The sequence below is a fragment of the Simochromis diagramma genome, unplaced genomic scaffold (genome assembly GCF_900408965.1).
Source record: "Simochromis diagramma unplaced genomic scaffold, fSimDia1.1 OVJJ01000463.1, whole genome shotgun sequence".
NCBI classification, from domain to species: domain Eukaryota; kingdom Metazoa; phylum Chordata; class Actinopteri; order Cichliformes; family Cichlidae; genus Simochromis; species Simochromis diagramma.
Window position 1 is genome coordinate 5518889 of NW_024386941.1, and position 24173 is coordinate 5543061.

General features: G+C 39.2%; 1 protein-coding gene across 6 annotated transcripts in view; it reads left to right on the forward strand.

The window, feature by feature from the left end:
* The first annotated feature begins 1741 nt into the window (after nt 1–1741).
* robo2 (roundabout, axon guidance receptor, homolog 2 (Drosophila)) overlaps nt 1742–24173 on the forward strand; it is a 259633-nt gene continuing 237201 nt past the window's right edge. For 3 of the 6 annotated variants that reach the window (XM_040037640.1, XM_040037636.1, XM_040037642.1), the window contains exon 1: nt 1744–2646. In XM_040037640.1, the coding sequence (XP_039893574.1) occupies nt 2523–2646 (124 nt within the window). In that variant the 5' untranslated portion in view covers nt 1744–2522. Of the gene's footprint in view, nt 2647–24173 lie in introns of all 6 variants that reach the window. The other 3 variants (XM_040037637.1, XM_040037635.1, XM_040037641.1) reach the window with 3 other exon arrangements.

A 24173-nucleotide genomic window follows, 5' to 3' on the forward strand; every position in this document is an offset into this window, starting at 1 on the left:
AATTTCTTGTGTGGTTGTGTCATTTTGCTGTGTTTAAAAGGGATTGTGATGGGCAGAAGCCTTGGTTTTATAAATATTTAAAAATAGGGGAAAAAAGACTCCTCGTCTTTGTTGTAGTGTGATGAATCCTTTGCTTAGTATGGGAATGAGAGCTGTAATTATAGCCTTAAAAGTGACAGTCAGTGTTTTCAAGGTTCTTGCCATCCAGCCTTGGGTTAAAAGCGGCAAAGCCATGTGACACAATCTCTAACAAGTTGTCAGTGTAGACCACTTTCTATTTAGCACAAGCCATACCACATCCTTCATGTGTTTTCAGGTTGTCCTCCACTAACCGCTGGCATTGGAGTTACTTGTTGCTTAGGCTTGCCAGCTTCATTTAAATTTGGAGCCCAAGGAACCATCCCAGGCTTTTTATGTGTAAAAAGAATAATCTCTGAGTATTACTGCTTAACAAAAAAAGCTCCAGGCATTTGATGAAAAAGTACTGCTTAGAAGCGTAGACATGCAACTAGATTTATTGTGGTATTACAGTTTGAGTTTGCCTTTTCTAGTCCCGATTTGCTTTTGTAATTTTATATCTCAATTAACAGGAGACTGTCGTACTTTAAATGATGTACTTTAGTTATTGTCTAATAGCCCGTAGAGAGACAAACATTGCACTTGTTTATTTCTCATTGGAAATGTGTATTGCCAACATTGTAACGAGATGTTACAAACACATGCTCCTGCTGGTGTCATCTCTTTTCTCATGTGCAGGGAGCTTAATTATAGTTCTTCGTGTTGTTGCAGGTTGTTATGAAGAGAAAGCGAGATAGCGTGAAGAACTGGGAAAAGGAGAGGGTAAACCATTAAAGACTGTGTGCAGATTCAGAATATTAATTTGGGCTGTGTATAAAAAAAAAATTATGGACTTGATCATGGGTTTCCTCAGAAGCTGTAATTAGGACATTAAAGCCATGGTGTGTGTACGACAGCCTGTTCTTACTCCCCACTTGTGAAGTACCTGTTTTATGAACTTGGAAGCATACTAACCTTGGAGCTTTGAGATATCTAATATCTTGATCAGCTACACTCCACCAAATATTCAGAATAATCTGTTTATCTACTTAAAAACATAGTATTTTTGTTTTTATCTGTGTGTCTGCTTAATTTAGGCACGTACTGGAGGACCTGCGGTTTTTACAATTCTTCTAACTTAATTGTTAAAAGTTATACTGTAGAATACAGAAACTAGTTTCTTTATCTCAGTGAGCAAAATTGCTAAAATCATCAAGTGTAAGTTGTAGTTTTTGGGCCTATGGAGTCTAAAGCTGATGTGATCAGCTGTTTGCCCAGTCAATAAAAAGACAATCCAGTCACTTAATCCTTATTAGCTGTTTGTGAAGAGAAAATGGCAAATGTCCTCAGGTTTGGGCTTGCTGTTTTATCCAGTTTTATGCAACACTGAATCAAAATATTTTTGTGTTTCGGACTGTTGATGGGGCTGACCGTATGCTTTGGAGGTGTCACTTTTGCTACTTAGTTTTAAATATTTCAACCAAAAAAAATGTAAGCATTGCAAAAAATAAGAATAAAAATGTAGCTGCTTAGGTTTCAGATTGATTGAAAGATTTAGTTTGACTTCATCAGCAATGTTTCCGGGATGTCTGTCACAGCTTTTCCGAAGAGCTGTCACTAAAGGGGTGGGACAAGAGGTGAAATCCCTACAAATTCCCTACCAGAGTGCTCCTTGGTGATCCCTCCTCTTTTCTATCTGTTCTTCTTGCTCCTTTGCCCTTTAGATCCCTAGACCTTTACATTCTCAACTGAGAAACAGTCTCCATGCAAATTCCCTGCATCTCAACAAATATGGACCTTGTTCCTCTTCTGTCACCTTTTCTCACCATGCTCCTGTGTGCTGTTTACGGTATCAGACAGCCTCAGTCAAACACACCCACGGAAACTCCTTGCCACAGCGCTGAAGGTGGATTGTGCTCCTACCTCTTGTTTTCTCTACAATGTGAAGCTCTAAGCCAAAGACAGAGCTCAGAGGAATGAATTCCTCGTGAAACCCAGAGTGAGGAGAGCAGGAAATAATTCAGCAGCAGCTCCAGCAGCAGCATCAGCATCGATAGTGGTGGCAGCAGTGAGCGTGAGAGAGACGGAGAGAGAGGGAGTGTATGTGTGTGTGAGAGTGTGTGAGCAAGCTTGAGTGAGAGCGAGTTCCTATGCACTGAGCCGAGCGTAGCTGAGCCGTGCCGTCGCATGGCAAGCTGTGTGTTCCCCTTTGGTTCCCGCGCGCTCTGATCAGGCAGAGCTTACAGAAGGGAGAGATGTGGCTTCACTCGGATCTCCAGCGTCAGTGAAGACCAGCACCCAGCCTGGGCATCACACAGCAGCATGGTAGGACTAGAGACCCACTGCTGACACCAGCGTGACTGATGATGACAGCCCACGCGTGGGTTACCATGCGCCACAGCCGCGCCGCTCTAGGAGGAAACACAGCCATGTGAAAGTGACTCGGCTGCCAGCAACTCTTGGACATGTTTTCCAGGGCAGAGTCTGGATTTCTTTCTGTTTTGAACTTGTTTGTTTTTCTCTTGGTGCTGTCTGGCTGCCCCGAACTCACCTATCAGGCAAGGACTAAAGGCAGATGGAACAAGGGGGGTAAGTCATGATGGGCAACCGTGATTTCGATTTATTTTGATTATTAATTGGAATATTGGAGTAGTGTCATTGAACTGACCTATACCAGGATATTTTATAAATGAGACATTGGACATTTGACTGTGATCTTGTGTGGGATAGTGTTAAAATCTCATCACAGACTGACGTTGCCTTTAAACACATTTGGAATAATACAACTGTGGATTTAACTGTCATGCTTCTTTTGCAATGACACACTCTGGTAGAAGTGTGTGCAAAGAAAGTTTACCCTTTTTTTTTTTTTTTAACACAGAACAAAGTGATGACCGCTTACAACCACAGAATGGTAGCTCCCAACTTTTCAGAGCTAGCCATTGAATCGCTGTCCAACACAGAGGTTAGCATTTTTCATAGATGGGATTTTATTTTAACTGTCTAGCTGTGATCTTTTAGATTTTTAAAGATCTAGCTAGACAGTTAAACCCTTCACATACACACACACCCTTCTGTCTCCGTGTGGCGAAGGTGTGTTGCGTGAGATCACATTTATCTTTGCACCCTGGAATGTTTGGTTGGCAGGACATGCCACCGGTGTCTTAGAACTGTGATTTTTGGTTTAAAGACTTAGATCACTAGTCTTGAGGGGAGGTGTAAATAATTCATCTCAGCCCCTCCGTGGGAGCGGTCCTCTCGCCTCTCTTGTAGCATTTAATCCCCTTTGTCGGATTAAAGGAACCTCTAATCTTAGTGCTAGTGCTCAGCGAGAAGGCTGAGAGATGCTCCCTGCAGCCTATCGGCATTGTTAGCACTCAAGGCTCATGCTCAGTGGGTGTGTGTCTTCAAAGAGGCAGTGTCACCACTGTGATCTATGTAATGATTCCTTGTTACTTTGCTCTTTTTCTGCCTCACCCACTCTCCACTTAAAATTTCTTGAAATCCAGCTCTTTCACACCCACCTTGTACATGAACTTCTCACTGAGATGCATCATTAGCACCCAGCAGTTCTAAATTAATGACTTGGACCAAGCTTTCAGGTCACTAATACACATTTTTAAAAGAATATTAGGTAATGAAAGAATTTCTCTTTCCATTTCCAGCACCTCTCACGTAAGCCACTCTACATATTCACCGTTTAATTTTTCACAGTTTCAGCTATTGGTGTATTTTCAGCCCAGTTTTGAATCGCTTGAAATGATAAAGTGTGCTTAAGAGTAGAGCTTGATTTTTTTTATTTTTTTTTTGCAAATATGAATTAGCAATCAGTAAACCAAGAGTAAAAGCAGTTACAGTATAAAATCCCAGCTATCACTGGCCTCTGGTGAAATGGAGGGCAGTGACCTCCCTCGGTGTAATTAGGCCATAAACTCCATCCCTATCTGTGCACTGTTGAACAAATCATTCCACAGGCTTGCTCTTAATTTTAACCTTGGTGGCTTAAACCGGTAGTTTTGTGACAAAAAAACCTAATGTTTCTTCATATTTAAGATAAGATATGTGTGGAGTTAAGAAATGTTTATGGATGCCGTTTCATTCGCTGTAAAGATACTAGTTGTGTGTAATTTTGTGTACGTCATTTGTGTACCATCACAGTGTAACTGGATTTCTCACATGATCATATAATTTGCCAGAATTATTTAGGTTGTCAACATTTACCCTGCTGTTACTTATAGCTAAGAGTCCTTTGGAAAAACGTGTGCACACTGCATAGTTTTATATGTTCAGACTGAGTTTCCTGTTGCAAAAATACAGCATGAGCAAAATATAAAATGATATAAAAAACATAAAAAAAACATCAAACTGACCCAATACATTGAGGTTATTGGCCACCCAATATCTTATGAATGTCAGACACTCGCCATCCACCTTCCAGAGGAATGAAAGCTGTTTATAGAAATTTGGATTCCACTAGGGGCAAGTTGTCACAGTGGAAAGGTGATCAAAACTCTCATAGAAATATCTCAAAGCACTTCTGCAATCTAAGGAGACTGGCTCCCATATTGTGATATCTCACTCCATGAGCTTTGAAGCTCCGCTGAAACACCACTGCTACTGTTTTTGAGTGAAGGAAAAAAAAAGACTATAATATTTTTCTGCCTCCTGTGATAAGTGGAAAAAGACTTGTGTTGCGTTGATTTGGGTTGCATTGTACTGTAAAGGTTGGCAACTGAAAGAAATGTACTGATATAAAACTGAAAGTCTGTAAGTTAGAACTTCCAACAAGAAAGTCCATCCATCCATCCATCCGCTTATCCTTTTCAGGGTCGCGGGGGGCGCTGGAGCCTTTCCCAGCTGTCATAGGGCGAGAGGCGGGGTACGCCCTGGACAGGCCGCCAGTCTGTCGCAGGGCTAACACACAGAGACAGACAACCATTGGCACTCACATTCACTCCCGCATTCATACCTATGGGCGATTTAGACTAATCAATTAACCTGTCCCCACAAACTGCATGTCTTTGGACAGTGGGAGCAAGCCGGAGTGCCCGGAGGGAACCCACGCAAACACGGGGAGAACATGCAAACTCCACATAGAAAGACCCCGGCCTGATGGTGGAATTGAACTCAGGACCTTCTTGCTGTGCGGCAACAGCACTAACCACCGTGCCACCAAAAGAAAATCCATTTATCTATAAAATTACAGCAGAAAAACTTGCATTGCATATTTTTGCTGTCAAATTTCAAACGGACTCGAGCATCGGGCTTTGCTTTGCAGCTCAGCGTGGCTGTAGTCGATAGTAGAGGTGCGAGCTTCTTCCCACAGATTGATGTCTTAGTCAGTGGTATTCTTTGGTTGTTGCTTTAATCGTTTACCTTAAAGGTAAGAGTAGTTAACCCTTGTACCTGCTCACATGCCACTGATGGGTATTTCACTTGTCATTCCTGCAAGTTGCTAAATTTCTTTGTTAATTCATCCATTGATCACCACATGACCTCTAATCTCTTTCTAAAGGTCTATCATATTTTAGACATAGGTACAAGCTAGATATGATAACTTATAAAACAACCTTTATCTTTATCTATATGTTGCGTTGCTTTTATCTGTTCTGACATCTGACTTCAAAGGTAAAAAGAACACAGACTATTCCCGACTGCCAACTAGCATTATGACAGAAGAATGTGACAGAAGTGAAGGCTTTTTGTAGACACATATTACTAGTAACTTTTAGCTGGATTTAGAGATCAAATCAGAACTAGTTGGTCAGACTTGTTAAAGAATCTTAAATCAGTGTTGTCCAATAAAACTGCAGTCGGAGCATCTTTCAGCCATCTTTCCGCAGCCTGGTTTGTGCTGACGGTGTTTAGCCATTTGATTAACACCATGTGTACAAGGTGTGCTGCTGTGTAGGTAAAAATCAATGGTTAAACATTATTTGCTTTCATCCAATCTCCAGAGAGTGCTTGTTCTGAGTGTCTTGTGATCAGGAAAGATTCCACTTACTTCCTATCCATGATGTCTGACACGACACTGGAGAAAATCCAACAAATTACTGTTCTTTCATATTCTTACACCACCCTGCAGAGACATCCTCCATAACTAATATCACACAGGCACCCAGATCAGGGACAGTAGAGATTGAACTGAGCCCAGCAGTGGGGGAGAAATCCAATTGAATGTATTACAATCCCACCAAACTACAATAAATGGTAATGTGAAGACAGTACCAGGTGGAGAGAAGCCTGGCTGTGTTAACACAAAGCTATGAAGACAAATGATATTTGGAATACTCCAGGTTTAGAGACGGGGTCACTTTTTGTAATGTTTTCAAAAACTGATTTACTAAATGGGGGGCCTACTGAGGTGGTCAGCGATGAACACACATTAGAGAAATAACACACACTCCAACAACAGAGTATCTCTGGCGTCTGGGATGATAGTGAGAGTATCAGATTTATAGAGCAAGAGAGGAGATGGGGAATTAATATCATCACTTCCTACTCACACAGGAATAATATGTAGCCTACAGATCAACAGCACAAATTGCTTGCTTTATCACTGTGTTTGCACATGCTCTGCTTCATAACTGTGCAATTAGTAAGTGCCGGTCAAGGCCGATCAGTCCATTAGAAACAATAAAGCGATCATCTGAAAACGTTGCATACAAAACAAAATTAGCCAAACAAAATTACCTTTTTACAGATTTATGTAGGTAGGCACCCTAGTTTTAACAGACACGCGCTGTTATGGGATAATTTGTCTGTTTTGCACATATCAAATTCATACATTCAAATTATGAAAATACACGTTCATACCTTACTGACATGACACTGGGATATGGATAAATCAGCTTCTATCAAGAAAAAATGACGCATCACTGCATAGGGATGGTAAATACGTTAGAGGGTAAAGTATACAACTGGAGCCTGAAATATCACCTAATGACCAACCACCAGCGACAAAACAGGAAATGATTTCCATTAAAATCGGATAGGTGCATTAGTGTTCTTACTTTTAGAGTAGTTAAATGTCCCAGGAATCCACAGGGTAGAGGCTTCTGGCACAGTTTGACCTGCGTGCAATGTGGATGGAGAAGATTAGAAAGTCTTGCTCCAGCAAGTTACTGCAAGTTTATTGTTTAAAGGATGTGTTGCAGCTTGTGGCCAGACAAAAAAAAAAAAAAAGAATTACTCCTCTCTCATATACTTACACTACCTACTCTATAAATCAACCCTTTTCCAGACATTTCTGCTAGAGAAATCAGACACGGGCACATCAGTGGGCTGAGCATAGAGATGCATTTTGTAGTGTTTCCTTTTCCCCCACATCTTTGAAATCACAGCTCATGCAAACTTTGTCTCTGTTGGCTTGCTCACAGTTATGAATAGAGTCAAATCACAAATACTCCCCGAAAGTTTAATAGTTATTCTTTATTTACTACCGACAGCCACCACATTTAACAGCTCAGTTATAAAGCAGAGCTCAGCTGACTATTCAGCAGCAGAGGCTGCCCGATGTTGTCGTGTTTATGCTGTTTACCACAGTTCATGACCTCAGTGTAGCATTTCCATATGAATTTGATAGAAAGAGAAGCATTTATTTTTGGAAGGTAACAAAAGTCAGTAGTATGAATAATAGATGATAGTATTGAGAAAAAAAAAGCTTTATGTTGGTACTGTAGTAGATTTATTCTTCCGTTTTCCTCAGAATTGGGTCTATTTTTTTGTGAACTAGTCTTTATGTAAAATTGCTATTAATGGATATGCCTGAACCCCCAATGTGCCAGTCATGCCGTGGCCCTAGCAGGAAGTCAGAGCTGGCTGCAGGGATAGAAATATTATACAAACTAATGGGGGGAAAATTAGGCAACAGCCTGACAGGAAAATTAAATCACTGTCATTATTTTTACAATTAATAAGCTTTGACTTGTGTCTTGGGGCAGGAACACATGAAGGACTCGCACGGAACAAGCAAAAAAAATAAAATAAATAAAAATCACTCACTATCTGTTCCTGTGACGTTTTGCTGACATTCTGTGACTCAGTTTGATTTCATTATAGAGATTCCTCAGAACAGTTTTCACCCTCTCGTGTATGCTAATGTGAAAATGTAGGCCGAATTTTCAGTTCTGCTAAACACTTGATTTTATTTTAGAAAAAAAAATGCTTACAAGACAGCCAAGCAAGTACATCTGTAATGAGTGAAGTAGCTCTCCTAATTACGCAATCATGAAAAAGGCTCGAAAGGCAAAAAAATATGCCTGCTGTTTCTTGTTCATTCCAATTAGATCATTAAGCTGTGTGCCACTGCAAGTTCAGAAGAATCGTTTTCTCAAATGTACTTGCCTTATGTACGCCTACACGTGGTTAGGAAAAAAAATGCATTTGTACAAGCTGAAAAGTGTGGGCGAGATTACAGATACAGTGGTAACAGGATTGAGTCAACATTAGGTAAATGTTGTTGCTACCCAGTTTAGAGTGTTAGAGGGTTGATGATAAATGAAAGCAAAGAAAATTATTATTTTATGCGTTCTGACGCTGCTTTCTTTACTGTAATGTATTTTTTTTAAACATAAAGCATACAATGACAAACATACACACACAAAGGTAAAAAATTCAACAATGTTATTGAAATGCAAATTTTAGAAGTAAATATATAAACACATCTATCGCTGTTTTAATTTGTGATTGTGTGGGTGTCACAATTTGTCGTGCAGTATGTGTTTATTTATATTATCTAACAATCTTTGTGTTGTGACTCATCGGGTTGTAATGAGGGACTGAGGCTATTCATTTATAGATAGGCCAGTGTTTTTTCTCTCTTCTGTGTGAATAGGAGTTTGTCTCACTGTAGTTCGGCCTTCAGACGAACACAGAGCTTGTTTTGAACCTTCACCTTTCTTTCACCATTTTTTTTTTTTTTTATTGATGGGTTTTTATGCCACAAATCTTGTTGCAAGAAAATTGCCCGCTTTTGTCACTGATTTGGCTTTTCTTTTTACACCTATGGGAACAGAAGGATCAGGAAAATTGTAATCTTTTAATGCTTGTATGGGTGTTTTGAAAGTGATTTTACAGGTTAAATTCTAATTGTCCTTCAATGTCTGGTTTATGAGCCTAACATGTTCCGAGACAGTTAGGTAAAGACAGACAAAGGTAAGGGCATTTGTGGGATAATAGAATTCAATAGTAATATTCAGTTATCTGTCATTCCCATTTTGGTATGGTTTAAATAACATGTATGAAAATGTGCCACTAATTTTGCTAATGTGACTTTGGCTGCCAATCAAAATAATAATCCATCTGTCTGATTAAGTCATCTAAATATTATGCAATTAAATATGTCAGTCCCTGTGTTGTTGTTACCCCTAGCTATCTTAAACTTTTAAGTGAAGGGGTTTATCATTTTTGATAAACCTGAGGAAGATTATTTACTGTGGACAATTACAAAGGAAGAGGCAGTGAAATAACTAATTCTGTAAATGGGTAAAGTGCCATCACTGTACTTATTGCTCTTTTGCCACTTGCCATGTAAACAGCTTAGCTTAATTTCCACATTCTAGTCTTCCAATGAAGCTGACTTCTAATAGCAGAAGAAATTACACAGTACAATAACAGTGTTTGTGAGTAAATTTCACACCGTAAATATGACAGCTTAGCTTGACGGATAGAAGAGGGCACATTTTATAGCTGCAGATCCTTTCACCCTGTCGTTATCTGACTTGGCTACAGCCACGTTGCAGAGTATCTGCTTGATCACATGTGAAGATGGTCCAAGTATAATAGTGTATGCATGATTGCTTTACTGCACACAATATCCTTTCCTCTTGCATCTCGCTCTCTCTCTAGCTTGGTCTCTAGAGATGATGATGGCTATGATGTGATGATTGTGACGAAACGCAAGTTTTGCTGTTTAAACTTTGGATTTAAATATTGTATTGCAGCAGAAAAACTGTGCTAGTCAGCAGAGAGTGTGGAGAGAGTGTAACGCCTTACTGTTCAAGGTAATTGTATTGTAGGGATTCTTTATTATTTCTTTGGAAATGTCAGGAGATAAGCTCTAACATCAGAGTCTCTGGCCAATTGAATTTTTCTACTGTTGCCAGGAAGATGACGCTGTCACGGTCAGAAACAGGAATCCTTCACAAAGCATGTCAGTAGACAGAACTACATCTCAGTAAGCTTTTCTTTTATTTCTTTCTTCCTTTCTTTGTTTTTTTTTTTTTTTTTACCTTATCTGTGACTCTCTCCTCCACTCTAACTCACTTTCTTTTGATATACCTCCTTACCTCTCTTTGCTCTCCCCAATAAAACTTTAAAGAGATAAGAAGCTTTTTTCTATTTCAGGGTCACCATTAGCCTGAATAATGCATTGACAAGAGAAGAGCAGTTTGAGTTCTGTGGAGGATAGAAGCACAGCCTTCAATTAAATTATACATCATTATCACAGCTGGCAAGCCTGGTGCGACCGTACCCACTCCATCCTCCTCTAAATGTTCCATGTTACTGTCTTGTCCAATATTGTGTGTCAAGCAACAGCCTCTTCTTGTGCCAGCATAGAGCTGGGATGCAGATAGCACCGCCTGTGTTGGTTAGAGGAGCACTTAAAAAAATGGGAACAGTCTAATACAGCAACTTAACTGAAAGTACCGTAGTGGTGTTATTCTGACTTTCTGATTACGCCCATCTTTAATGGACCGTGGTATCCAGATTGTTAAGTTGTTCCAGTCAGTCTGTAAAATAATGCAATATGCAGCAATATGTTTAAATAAAACGTTAAAGCAATCTCCTGTTTGTTTGGGGTTTTTTCTAAATTTCCTGCAGTGTGTCCTTGAGTAGTGTATTTGAACCTGTGACTGCTAATCAGTAAGGACATTTTAAGAATTGGATCCATTATTGTTTCTGGCCTGTTTCATTCTCATGTCTGTAAAATCTCTGCCAAAGGAGGGAATTTCTTCAAATTTGGCACAAACAATAAGCTTGTCTAAAAGATAAATTCATTAGAATTTATGGACTATGGTCGACAGTATTGTTGTGACTTTACAAAACCCATTTTGTCCCACTGTCACATCTCAATGAGTGGCACACATTATCGGCTATCATGTGTGACATAAGCATAAATGACATACTGCGTTTTTTTGTTTTTTTTTAACTGTTGTTTTTTGACTGCAGCAAACACAACAGATTTTAATATGACACCAGGCATCTCTTAGCTGTACATTTGTGGCAGCTAATTGCTTCTTTCGTAAAGAAAATGTCAAATGTAAAGATCTTAAATTGTTCGCCAGCATATTAAGAAGTCTGAGCACTCATTTGAACAGCATCTTGGACAATAATCTGTTTGCAGGTACAACAGTGTATATTTTTATTGCAGATTTATTAATGCCAGTGGCTTTTAAAAGCCACTGTTGTATAAAATGATAACTTTCATTGTACATCTTACTTGTAGAAAAACTGAAAGCTGTAGTTGAGAAGGACATTCTCTAGTGTGTTATTACCTGCCCTATATTAGTGCTGCATTATTAACATTGTCCTTAGCCCACTAGTTAATTAACCCCAAAGACCTTAATTTACAGACGAATAATGCATAACAATGGATTAACTTCCTGTTCTCATTACTAAGATTGATTGATTAAAATTACAGTTGTGTTATCGGTCATGCTTAAATATGAACATATTATCAGTGAGTTGCCATTATTGAGCTATTACTAGAAATTAACTCTAGCTTACTGTATTCAGCTTTCTCATATTCTGACAAAGCTGGTACGTTAAGCAGTTTTGACTATACAGACATGACTCCCGCCCTTTGTGAATTCTTTCAAGTCAAGCCGTGTTAATACAGTTTAATCTCAGAGTTGTCTTGTGATTAAATATTTGTAAAACACCATATGCCGTACCATGGTACTGTAGAATTAGGTGTCATTAAAAATCTACGGAGTGTCATTAGGCAAGGGAACTGAAATTTTAATATTTTCATTAGCAGTCCAAGTTCTAATAACCAATCATGTTTCCTCAGGCTACGTGCATAGTGAATAAAACAAACAGAATTTGCCAAATAGCTTTTTTGAAATTGCCAGCTTTAATCTGACTTCAATTTGACCCTAGTGGATAGCTGATGCGTTTCCTGGCTGAATGCTAACATTTCAAACTTACAAATTATACAGTCTTATATGCGTTACTACGAGACAAAAATAAATAAGAAAATGCAGCAAATTATTTGTGGAAATATTTTTTCGTTTCTCTGTTAAAAGGAAAAGCAGCCTTAATAGCAGTCTAGTTAAAAAAAAAAAAAAAAAGTCGTTTTTATATATGTACCAAAGTAAAAAAAAAAAATCTATCTGCATGTGCTCATACTCAGTTTTAATACCATATAAAATTGTTAAAATTGTAAAAAACATCCTTCTGAAACAGGACACTGTAGCACTGCATTTTTGTTGCATTGAGCTCATATTTAGTGCAGCATTATTTCTCTGTGCACTTTGGTGTCACCGGATTAGTGTGTTTATAGTCCAATTTATCATGTTGGATTTACCTGCCATGAAAAATCTCTCCCTATCTCTGAATATGTAATGGCTCTGCTTTGCAAATACACCGAGATGAATATTAACAAGTGGTCTCTGCAGTCTTCCAGCTGATGCCCTGCAAAGGTTTTAGAGCGTGATTTCTTGCAGAGACTAAAATAACTTGTAGAATATTAACCCAAAGCCAACAAATGTAAAACAAAGTAATTCCCAGGATCTCACTATACCTACCAGAACCCCTTTTCCTTAAGCATATAAAATACAAAAAGTTGGATCACTGGGAGCTGCAATCTTTTGCTTTTTGTCTGCCATAAATGATCCAACAAAGGTTTCTCACCTTTGCTTTCTGACAGAGTGGGTGGCTATGATGCAGTGGATAAAATGAAGTGATATGTGACCATGGATGCTTTGAAAGATGAGGTGGAAGTCTGCACAGTCAGGCTGGATTAAGAGTTTAATGACTGGTAAAATTGTGGCATTTCGTCCAAGGTGACCCCTGTGGAGAGGTGATCACGCCAAAGCTAGATGGAAAGTGAAGGTAATCCTTCCTGCCTCATTTTCAGATAGATGTCACCAGCACAGGCTTTGTCACCAAAGCCCAAGGCATGTAATTACACTTTTATTGGCTTTAGGGAGCCTGCATCATTCATTTAAAGAATAATCTCACTTCTGAGCACAAGCCACAGTACATATAGATCATACCTGCATGAAAGCCTCTTGTTCTTACTTGCTGTGGTTTAATGGACTTCTATGAATATAGGTTGGATTCATTGCTAACAGCACGTAGGGCGTTAATACCTGAGTGTTGCCCAGACGTTAGCCCTCTCGCTTCCTCAGTTGGGTGTTTCGTGAGTTGAAGAGCAAGGCCATATGAGTATGACAGCAGTAGCATGTGAGTGTCTGGATCTACTGCCAACCAGCCTTGACACCATTAGCTCTGGTGACACATTAAGGTTCTGTTTGCCTTGTAATTTGTTTTGTCTGTCAGTTTGATGGATGTCTTGTTTGCCGGCACTTCCTCACACATTGGAAAATGGTGGCTCGAGGACATTGTTAAACGAACTTCAGAAAGGGAGGCAGAAAGCATTTGTTTTCTTCAAACAGGTTTTTTTTGTGCGTGTGTGTTAATGGGTGTGTGCAACAATGTCTCCACTCCATACCGCGTCACACGCTGGGTAATTAAAGGTGAAAAGCTCATTTGAGGGCAAAGGCAGGGTAGGTACAGCGGTATGAGTAAGCTAGAAATAGAGATGGCGGTGACATTCCTTTGAGTAAATTTCCTAGCACTGAGATTTAAGTCATATGCTCAAATATGATTTGTACTCGAGCGTGAAGACTGTAAAACCACAAAAATGTCAATCTGATCTCATTTTATTTCCTATAAATATATGCTGGTAAGCACCGCTTTTAGTAATTCCGCTCTGCTATGCTTTGTTCATACTACTGACCTTACGTCTGTGACTGAGCAGCATGGCAGTATCCGTAAATGCAGTTTAGCACACTTGAAGAAGTGTAGCAGTATGCCAAAGAATGGTTTCACCTCTTTCTGCACAGCAGGTCACGCAAACGGCAGCATAGGACTGTTGAAAATTTCACTGCCTGACCACTCGCCCCCAGCTGTGCAATGTGGGAAGCCATCAGAGCCTTCTACCTCGACCACTCGGCTGTGGAAACATTTCTGCTACAGCACCAGCTCAGCTTAATGAGCCTCTTCGCCATTACCTACAATATATGTAGTGCCCCCAAAGGTGGGTGAATGAATAGATCTACAGTCAACACACTTTATTTGGTGCTCAAGCTTCAAGGATGTTTCAGATATGGGACATGCCATAACATCGTTGATGTTGTTGTTTGTCCTGTCTAAGCCTGGCCAAATATTGGAATCCCATAAATAGCTTAATATGAATGAATTTAGATACATAATTCTTACTGTTTAACACTGAGCTCATATGGTTTGATGTTTACTCAAAGTAGCAGTAAATATTAATATAAATGTAGCTGGTTTCAAACAAGTTTTGGTAGATGGGTCCAGTTTAGATTGATTCAGAATTTGGATTACTGAATTTTATGTCTAGATTGTTTATAAAGGTGGACGTAGCTACTGTGATACTATGTATTGGTAAGTGAAATCCTGGAGTAAAGTCTCAAAATGAGTTTTTCTTAACTCACAGCTTCCTGTTTATAAATCAGACGTGACAAACGAGGGGCACTGACTGCACATAGACTAGCAAATCAGTAACAAGGTACTCCCACCCTAAAACATAACTTGCTTTATCCTTCTTTTTGACTTTACTGAGGCCTGTAATTTACAAAATGAACATCATGTTGTTTGAATAAGACTCGAAAACAGTGATTTAAAACCACGCAGTTATTAAGAAACTGTTTACTGAGGTCTTAGACAAAGATAGATGGAGCACCATTTTCAAGAACAACTAAATAACTGGAATCTATTTTGCCAATGTTCCTTATTATGTGAGAATTTTGGTAATTACACTCTAAAGAAACTGCAGTATAGTCACCTGCTCGTCTTCAGTGCACAGTGATGTTAGTATGGAGCAGGTGAGCAGTCTGTGATGAAATGCTGCTCAGGTGCTGCTCTGCTGTTTTCTTCTGTCAGCCCCGTTGACAGTGTACTCAGCTCACTCAGTCTCAAAACTTGACTAAAGTTGGTAAGCCCCGTGTGCTATCACTCTTCCCCTCTTTTCCTCGCGTGGTTTCATTTGTTACAACAGACCTTGAAATTTGAGAGACTGTGAGAAGAGCGGTGTAAGACTGTAACAGACATATCACAGTCTGGAAGCCATGGCTTCTCTTCCATTTTTCCTCACACGTGGAGAAGATAATATGTTACAGCTGAACCTCTTCACCACTCTAATCCACGGAGCAGGGGATGAAATCTTATTTGGGGATCAGCACCAGTGCATCACTGCCATGATAGCAACAACACGCAACTCTGCAAGCTCTTTTTTAAGAGCATTAGAGCCTAGGAATGAATCAGTCAGCAAAAAAACCCCAAAAAACAACTTTTTGGCTCAATTATTTTTTTTTTTTATTTTTTCAATTAGAACTGAAACAGCTGGATGCTGGTTTCTTAAAGTGTGTCACTAAAATAGCCATGCCTTAATCCCTCCATTCATTGAAAGTATCAACTATACTCGCCATTAAATTATGGATGTCTGTTTGAAACGCTATAGCAAAATATTTGAGACAGAGAGCGTTGGATTATTCAAATACAAAGGCTTGGTGAATGAGCTTTCCTTTTGTATGTGTTTGTTTCCTTTTCTGTCCTTTTAAATCTGAAGCCAAGCTTGTCTCAGAAGGATATGCAAATTTAGAAGAATAGCTGTCTGGCTCCCTGAGAAGCTCTTATCCTGCACTGTAGCTTCAATGGTGAATAGAGCTGGAAGATTTTAATGTGCTATAAGGGGCCGTTTTGACAAACTCTTCCTTTTGAACGATGGAATAAGCGTCTGTTCACTGTCTGAGCAACATAACTGGACCCTTTGGTAGAGATTAAAGCATTTCTGTTTCTCTGTTCTGTTGTTGATGGCCTAAATAACTTTGGATTGTCTATAAATAGCTAATATCTGTTATCCAGCATCCTGTCACCAGTTTTAATCTCAAATCTTATTTTAGATTTTGACAAGCTAGTCTTAGTCTGAATAACACCTGCTCACGTAAAAGGAAGGAGGGCACCTTATTTCCTATCATGTTGAATCACTGAGGGCTGAACTCGCTCTCCTCTGTTAAACTTGCATAGCAAATAAGGGTCTCCGAGGAGCCATGAAAAGCTGGAGGAGAGTGTCACAGCTCATAAACAGGAGCTCGGGAGAGGTGTTACAAAGCAAAAAAAAATCGGAGAGGTAAAACTGCAGCACTGCAATTTGACAAGCAGGTTCAATCTTCATTTCACTCAAGTAGCTGCTGACTGTGATTGTTCCCCACAAAAACCTCAAATGGTGTCGCTTTTATTTTCTGCTTGTAATGCTTACAGTGTTTCCAACACTTGATTTGCGCAGAGATGTAGTGATGCAGTTATTCAGTTTGTGGATGCAGCCAAAGTGTTTTTGCTGTAAACATTTGTTCGTGATTAAGAAGACACCATTAGCATATTGGAACTCTGTTCCAATTAATAAAGATAATTTCATCCATGCCCACACATGCCCCAAATCTGTGCATGGTGGCAGCCTACAGTAACAGCTGAGAGGATAGATTTTGACTCAAACAGATGAATGAGCAGATGTGAGTTGACAGTTCGCCACCACAGGTGAATCTGATGTTGGGGATATCATAGAAAAAAGCAGCCTACCCCAGAATCATTTTCAACAATGCAATCATTTATTCTAACAGGATTAAAAGCTACTTATGAGCCAAACTATCACTCGATTCCATTTTTTTCTTGGCTGGTTCCTTCTTTTTGCTACGTTTTGTTGCAGTGATGTGTATCAAAGTAAATACGGACCTTTTTATTAAAAGAAGGGCTGATTTTACGTTTTTTAAAAAGCTGTTCACGTGTTAATTTGAGGACCGAGTACAATATATATTCGGCATACTTACATAGACTGCTTGTGCTTTAAGTAGATATCAACTATTAGATGATGGCCAAACTTCTCAGTCTCCTCAGCTGGACTGCACTAGGATGAAGAAGGTGTGGTGCTTCTGTAAACAGGCCATCGTGATCACATACTGTATGAATATTTTATTGTATGTGCTCTGATGGGTTACTTCAGTAAACCACAAGGACAGACCATTGCTAGCTGTAGATACACTGTAGTTTTGCCCATCGGAAATGATCTTTTATTATTCTCTTGACTCGATGGGTATATAACCATAGCTAATGATGCTTAGAATGTTTGTACCATTACTTTTACATTAATGACTCCAGTATCTATTGTTTTTTATAGACTGTAATGGTGTTTTTATGAATAGAGTTTAAAAAGGGTTTTTTTTTTTTAAATAGCAATTTCAGTTGAATAGTAAAACTCCATTACAAAGATTATACACTTATAGTTATGCAACAAAAAAAGTTGTCCCTTTATGAGAGTCACATATCCAGGTATTTCTACGTGTAACTGACTTGTTGGATAGTCTACTTGTGGACTGACCCTAATATATATATGAATTCTTTTCATGTGGATAGCAGTGGTATTTAAATTAAAAATTAGTTAGGAAAGGAAATGTAAAAACATTTAGGTAAGATTTCAAATTTCCCACACTATACTTTTGTTAACTTAAGCCCCCTACTCAGTAAAAAGGACTTAAGAGGCAGAGGGGGTGTTTTTTCTCTTAACTTTGTCCCATTGGGATGACACGCTGTCTTTGTTATCTTACACCCAACATCAAACTCCTGATCCCAATCATAGCCTCTTTTTTTTTTTTATCTGACTGTGCACACTATTCTCCCACGTCACCCCAGCTGCTCCAGCACTGCTCCTCAGATTAGAGAACTCGCCAGCTCTCAGCTTTATCTACCATTGTTCCCCACCAAATAAAATTGGCTCCAGCGGGGAGTGGGAAGGAGAGTCGCTGGGGTTTATCTTAATCAGGAGCAGACATTAAAAAGTTACACAGAATTAGTTTTTTTTCTTGCTCCTCTCTGACAAGGGTCATTAGGGTTAACGCTGCAAAAAAGGGGTGGGATGAAGTAGAGATTTGTCTCAGCATGTTCTGGCTTGAAGTACAAAGCTTCAAGGACAGTTGTGAATTGAATACACCTGGTAAGACATGGTGGGACAGAATGAAAAAGAATCAGCATGACGCTCGACAGCAGTTTGTATTTTGGATCTGTGTCAGAGGCTTTCAAAGGATGGTTACTGTAAAATGTTGTTGTGTTTTGTCATGAAATATCAATTTCTCAACTTAGCTTGTTTTACTCATGTTTTCAATGTAGATAGTTGCATGGTTGAACAAAGTGTCCTTTATCAAAGTCATCATATCGAAATTCTGCCATACTGAAACTACAAAGCCTTGTATTACTGTACAGTTTATATCTGAGCATGATATCTGGATAGGGAGGATTAAATGTTAAATGTTGATGTAATTAATTACAGCACATTACAATCACAATGTGGGTGGATAGTTCAGACAGGTAGACTTGACCACTAGACAATATTGGACAATTTGACCTAATATTCAAGATAGAAAAAAACCTTCTCAACATATCAAAAGGTCAACTACATCATCCACCTGTGAACTTTGTTTTGTATTGATATAAAGGCTGAAAGTGATTCAAAACTCAGTCTTTTTTGTAATAGTGGGGCGACCGTGGCTCAGGGGGTTGGGAAGCGCATCTGTAACCGGAAGGTCGCCGGTTCGTTCTCTCTCTCCTGGTCATTGTGTCCTTGGGCAAGACACTTTACCCTACCGCCTACTGGTGTTGGCCAGAGGGGCCGATGGCGCGATATGGCAGCCTCGCTTCTGTCAGTCTGCCCCAGGGCAGCTGTGGCTACAACCGTAGCTTGCCTCCACCACTGTGTGAATGCGAGAGTGAATGAATAGTGGCATTGTAAAGCGCTTTGGGTGCCTTGAAAAGTGCTATATAAATCCAATCCATTATTATTATTATTATTATTCAGCCACCATCTTAGCGTTATTGAATCCCTCCATTTGAAACCTTTGGCCCATTCAGAGTTTATTAAGTGAAGAGCATGAAAGTCAAAGTAAAATAAACATGTAGTCTGGAGCACTCAAATAGTGCCATGCAAAACTAACAAATTTAAGAGGATGAATATGGGTGGTATTTGTCTGTAGCAAGATTTGAGAAATGTACAATAGGTAGTCTAATGCAAACTCAAATGAAAAAATGGTTCTAATGAGCTGTGTATAAGGCGAGACAAAAGAGAATGGACAAAAGGACTTGTAATAACGGGCTCGACGAAGAGATTTTCACTGGAAAGGATGTGCAGTAAGTTAGGTTGAAGGATTGAAATGGATATGTGCTAACAAGTAAGGAGTGTTGAGAAAATGGAAGGAATACTCTGGGAAGTTGATGAGACAGAAGGAGATGTGACTGTGTCTTTGTGGATCTCGAGAAGGCATACGATAGGGTGCCAAGAGAGGAACTGAGGTATTGCGGGTTTAAGTCAGGATTGGCAGAGACGTATGTGAGGCAGTTGAAGGACATTTATGAGGACAAACAGGTGTGGTAGTACTAACGGATACTTTCAAGGTGGGGATAGGATTACAACAGGGATCAATTCTGATGTTGAGTTGACAATTTTATCTCAATTTTCACATTATTTTCATGACAACACAATACATTGCACTGCATTGAGTTATTTGTCATTGTCGCAAAAGTATTGTTTTTAATTTGAATTTCAATAAAGAAAATGTTTTTCACACTTTTTTTTTCACAGTTTTAGATTAATTTTAGTCCCATGTTCCCTGTGTACCAGAACTGTTGGTACTCAGTGAGCAATTCTGGCTCAAAATATCTTCTCTTCCACACTGGCCCAGTTGGTATTTCCCTGCCTGCACCTGCACTCCTATAATTAGTCATGTCAATGTTTCCTAAAAAGTTCAGGTGTAGACTGAACTATCCGTGTTAATGGCTACCAACTATATATTGTTTGTGTGCATATACACATTTACTGTACAGGTCAGGACAGACTGGATGAATTTGTGAAGAACAAATGCCTGCATTCACCCATAGATTGCAAGACATTAGCTCACACAGATGGAAAATTTAACTTGGACATTTACTGATTTACTTTTGTAAATGGTCACATATGCTACAATTCTGGTCACAATATGGAGCTCTGAATTTAAGTTTAGATTGTTTTAATTGGATGGTGGATGTAGATAGAGGAAGCTAGTTTCTTTAACCTTGACATGGGACCACCAAATCCATCAGATCCAACTAGGCTCATATGATACTGAGATATGACTGTAATGTAGGCAGCACTGATAACGAAAACACTTATTAATACCAAGATGAGGTGGGAACCAATGATCTGATGTCATTATGAGATAAAGCACCCTGATACAGGTTCATCATTTTTAATTCATAAATTTAGTTGGATGTTTTGTTTTGTTTTTTTTTAAACCTGGTGATTATACCACACACCCATGTCACGTTACAAGTTTCCTGTGAGTGTGGACCTTAAATGGTTCTGATTCTTATCAATTCTCACTATGTCCTGGTTTCAGTCCTGACTCACACAGGGACTAAATGTGATGGAAAAAGTGAGTGAAGGACAGCCTGTATGTCCCTGTGGCCAGTGTCCAGTAAGATGGACTTCAAATATGACAGTGAAGGGCAGGGGTTATGGACAGAACCAAATCCCTCATCAGAATTTTGATTGAAACCATAAGACAGTGACAGATTCACTATGACCCTGACCCAAGCTGACATGGCCATGGTGAACTATTCAAATAGATCAACCACAATGAGCTTTTGGTTTTCTCAAAGAGCTGACCTAACTGGCACGTTTCTCTTTCAGTCTTTGTCATTTACTAAGACACAGCTTACACTTCCTGTATCTCCTCTACTTATCCTTCATAACTCCATTCTCTGTAACCCCTCACGTCAAACCTCCCATTTGGCCTAATTTTCCCATGAGCTGCGTGTATTAATCAAGCTTAAGGCCTGATTGACAGGAGTTATCACCAGTGAATCAGTTCAGCCCTGCCTATCTAGCCCTTTCTGTCTGACTGGGAGACTATCAGAGCTTCTGCTATCTCTTGCGCCTGCAGCCAGTGTCTACCATGAGGAAGGGCTGCTACATCTGTGGCTCCCGCTTATCGCTTTCATTTTTAAACATCCCACAATCAAAGAGCCTGTAGCATTTCCTAGCTAATTGCCAGAGGATAATAAATTGCAAAATCCCACAACACCCCCGTCCTCTCTGTTAACCTCCATCTATGGTGCTTACAGTAACTCACTGGCAGCAGGTAGCTAATAATCCGCTTCATTGGCGCCTCTCTTGATCGCCTGACTTGAGCATGTCCGCTATTCAGTTACAGGCTGAGTGACCCACTTTAATGGAAATTGTACCTGAATCCCTGGAACTCATCAAAACAAATGGTAAGTTATTCCAAGCGATGTGATGGTATACTGGTACTCTATCTGCCAAGATAGAAATATGGAGCACTGTGGCTGAGCTGCAGTTTTCATTTAAAGATATTGGTCTCTGTCATTGCCCCAATTTACAGGATTACTATCTTTTCATTATGAACTGGTTATGTTAAACCAGATTTACTGTATTTAAACAGATGGCATACGAGGGTGTCAATTTTGCATGACAGGATTAGGCTCATCTCGCCATTTGGGGGTCTTTTAAAAAGCAGCAGAATATTAAAACATGAGCGCATTAGGTAAGATGCTTTCATGCAGAGTTGCTGAGTGTAATACTAAGGGGTGATAATTGCTGGGGATACACCCTTGGTCCTAATAATGTAAGGCTTAATTATTCCATGAAAAAGAAATGTTGCCTGATCATCTCGACTCCAGCATTTAATCTAAGCCTTATCTAGATTCCTATAGCCTTTTTTGGCTCTACTTCTGCATTTGTAAGCATCCTGATATTAAACGACATTGGCCCATTGAGACGTATCTGGTTCAGGATGTTCTCTCTGATTATCACTTTAACAAGAAGATTCTCAATTTTGAAGCAAATGTGTCAGTTTATTAACTGCATTAACTCCACACATATATGCTCACACAGAACACTATGGTACACACAAAAGCGCACATTACTCTCTCTTTTTAAAAAATATCTATTTACACATAGAGCATTAAATTATTATCTAATGTTTTGACATGTAAGTGGAGGACTTTTTTATGTTTTTCATAACACAACAAACCTCACATTATCCTGATGTTTGTGTCATACAGTTTTCAGATCTCTAAGATTTGCACAGAAAGTGTTTTGACTTGGGATCAAAGCTGTTGCAAAGTGTCTGATGAATATGTGCATTTAGATTGGTTACAGTGGCGTAAATGTAATGTATGTTTTAGCTGGTGTTTTCTACTCCTGGAAGGTTAAACTTCTAGGAAATTTTACCAATATTTTACCGATAATTTTCCATAGTTATGAAATTTTACGTCACCAACAGATAAAGTGTTTGTGAAGGAAAGTAGGAAACAACCCATAAGTTGGTTTCAGAGATGATTTCATCGTAATTGAGAAGACTTATGGATTAACAAGCTAGTATGTGAGAAATTGAATTTTTGAATATTAAAAAACACCAGCACAGCTAGTCTCAGAGCACTAACTGTAACATGAACATAGGATTATAGAGTGAGAATCTACAGTTTTCTCTGGAGTATCTACTTTGCTGTACCTGTCATTAGGGGATCCCTCTTGGAACCCTCCAGTCATCCTTCTCACCATTCCTGTGTCCCAGTTCCCACTCCTATTTTTCCTCTGGGTACTAATTATTGTGTGGAGGAGGCTGAGAAGTTAACCAGCAGATACATTATAACAGCATCGCTATGTCTCTGTGACTCCTCCCAGGGACACAAGATACTACTTTTGATATCACTTCAAATCAGAAACACATACTGATACTGGTGTTTACTGATATATCTGGTAATTTTTTTTTTACTTACTTTGCATTAAAACCGATGATGACACAATTTCATATAGTTTCATACAATAAAACTTTACCAAGCGCCTGCAGTTCAAAAAAGCGCCCCTCCGACAGCCAAACTCATCTGTTCTCTGATTGGACAGTTGCATTTGTGATTGACATGACATTGGCCAATCAGATGAAAGGAAGAAAAACAGGGTCAAAATTCGTACTTTTAACTTGAAATTTGTGTGCAGAGTTTCCCACGTATTTTTTGACTAAGTCCACACACAAATCTTTTTTACGCACACACAAATTCTTTTTACACATACAAATCTTTTTTACACACTCACACAAATTCTTTTTACACATACAAATCTTTTTTACACACACACACATTCTTTTTACACATACAAATCCTGATTTACAAGTGCAAAACTGATTTACAAGTACAAAATATGTATGACCACAATTTGAGCCCATAATCAGGTCCTCTACCATAGGCCTAGTTTGAGGGTCCTGCACAGTATTTTTGCTGTTCTTCTGAACGGAGATCCCAGATGTCATTCCTAGTATCTGTTGGAGCCACTCACCCACGTCCAAGTCCACACACAAATCTTTTTTACGCACACACAAATTCTTTTTGCACATACAAATCTTTTTTACACACACACACAAATTCTTTTTGCACATACAAAACTGATTTACAAGTACAAAATATTTATGACCACAATTTGAGCGCATACCTGATCTTGAAGGATAAAGGCCGCCAACAGCTGCCCAATCACATGGCAACCTGTCGGTGCATTTAGGCATGTTCACAAGGATGTTAATCCAAGAATGTGTAAGACAGGTGATTTAAGTGACTGAACGTAGCATAGATGGTGGTGGCAGATGGGCTGGTCTGATCAGAAACCTCTGATATACAGGATTTCCTGCACAGCCATCTGCAGGGTTTAAAATACCCATGAGCAGAAACTCTTCTTCAGAAGCTCTTCTGCTGGCAGTGTAATGGTGTGAGGGAGTGTTTTTATATATATTTAGAGAATACTCTCAGTCACTATTAGCACTAACATCTCAATG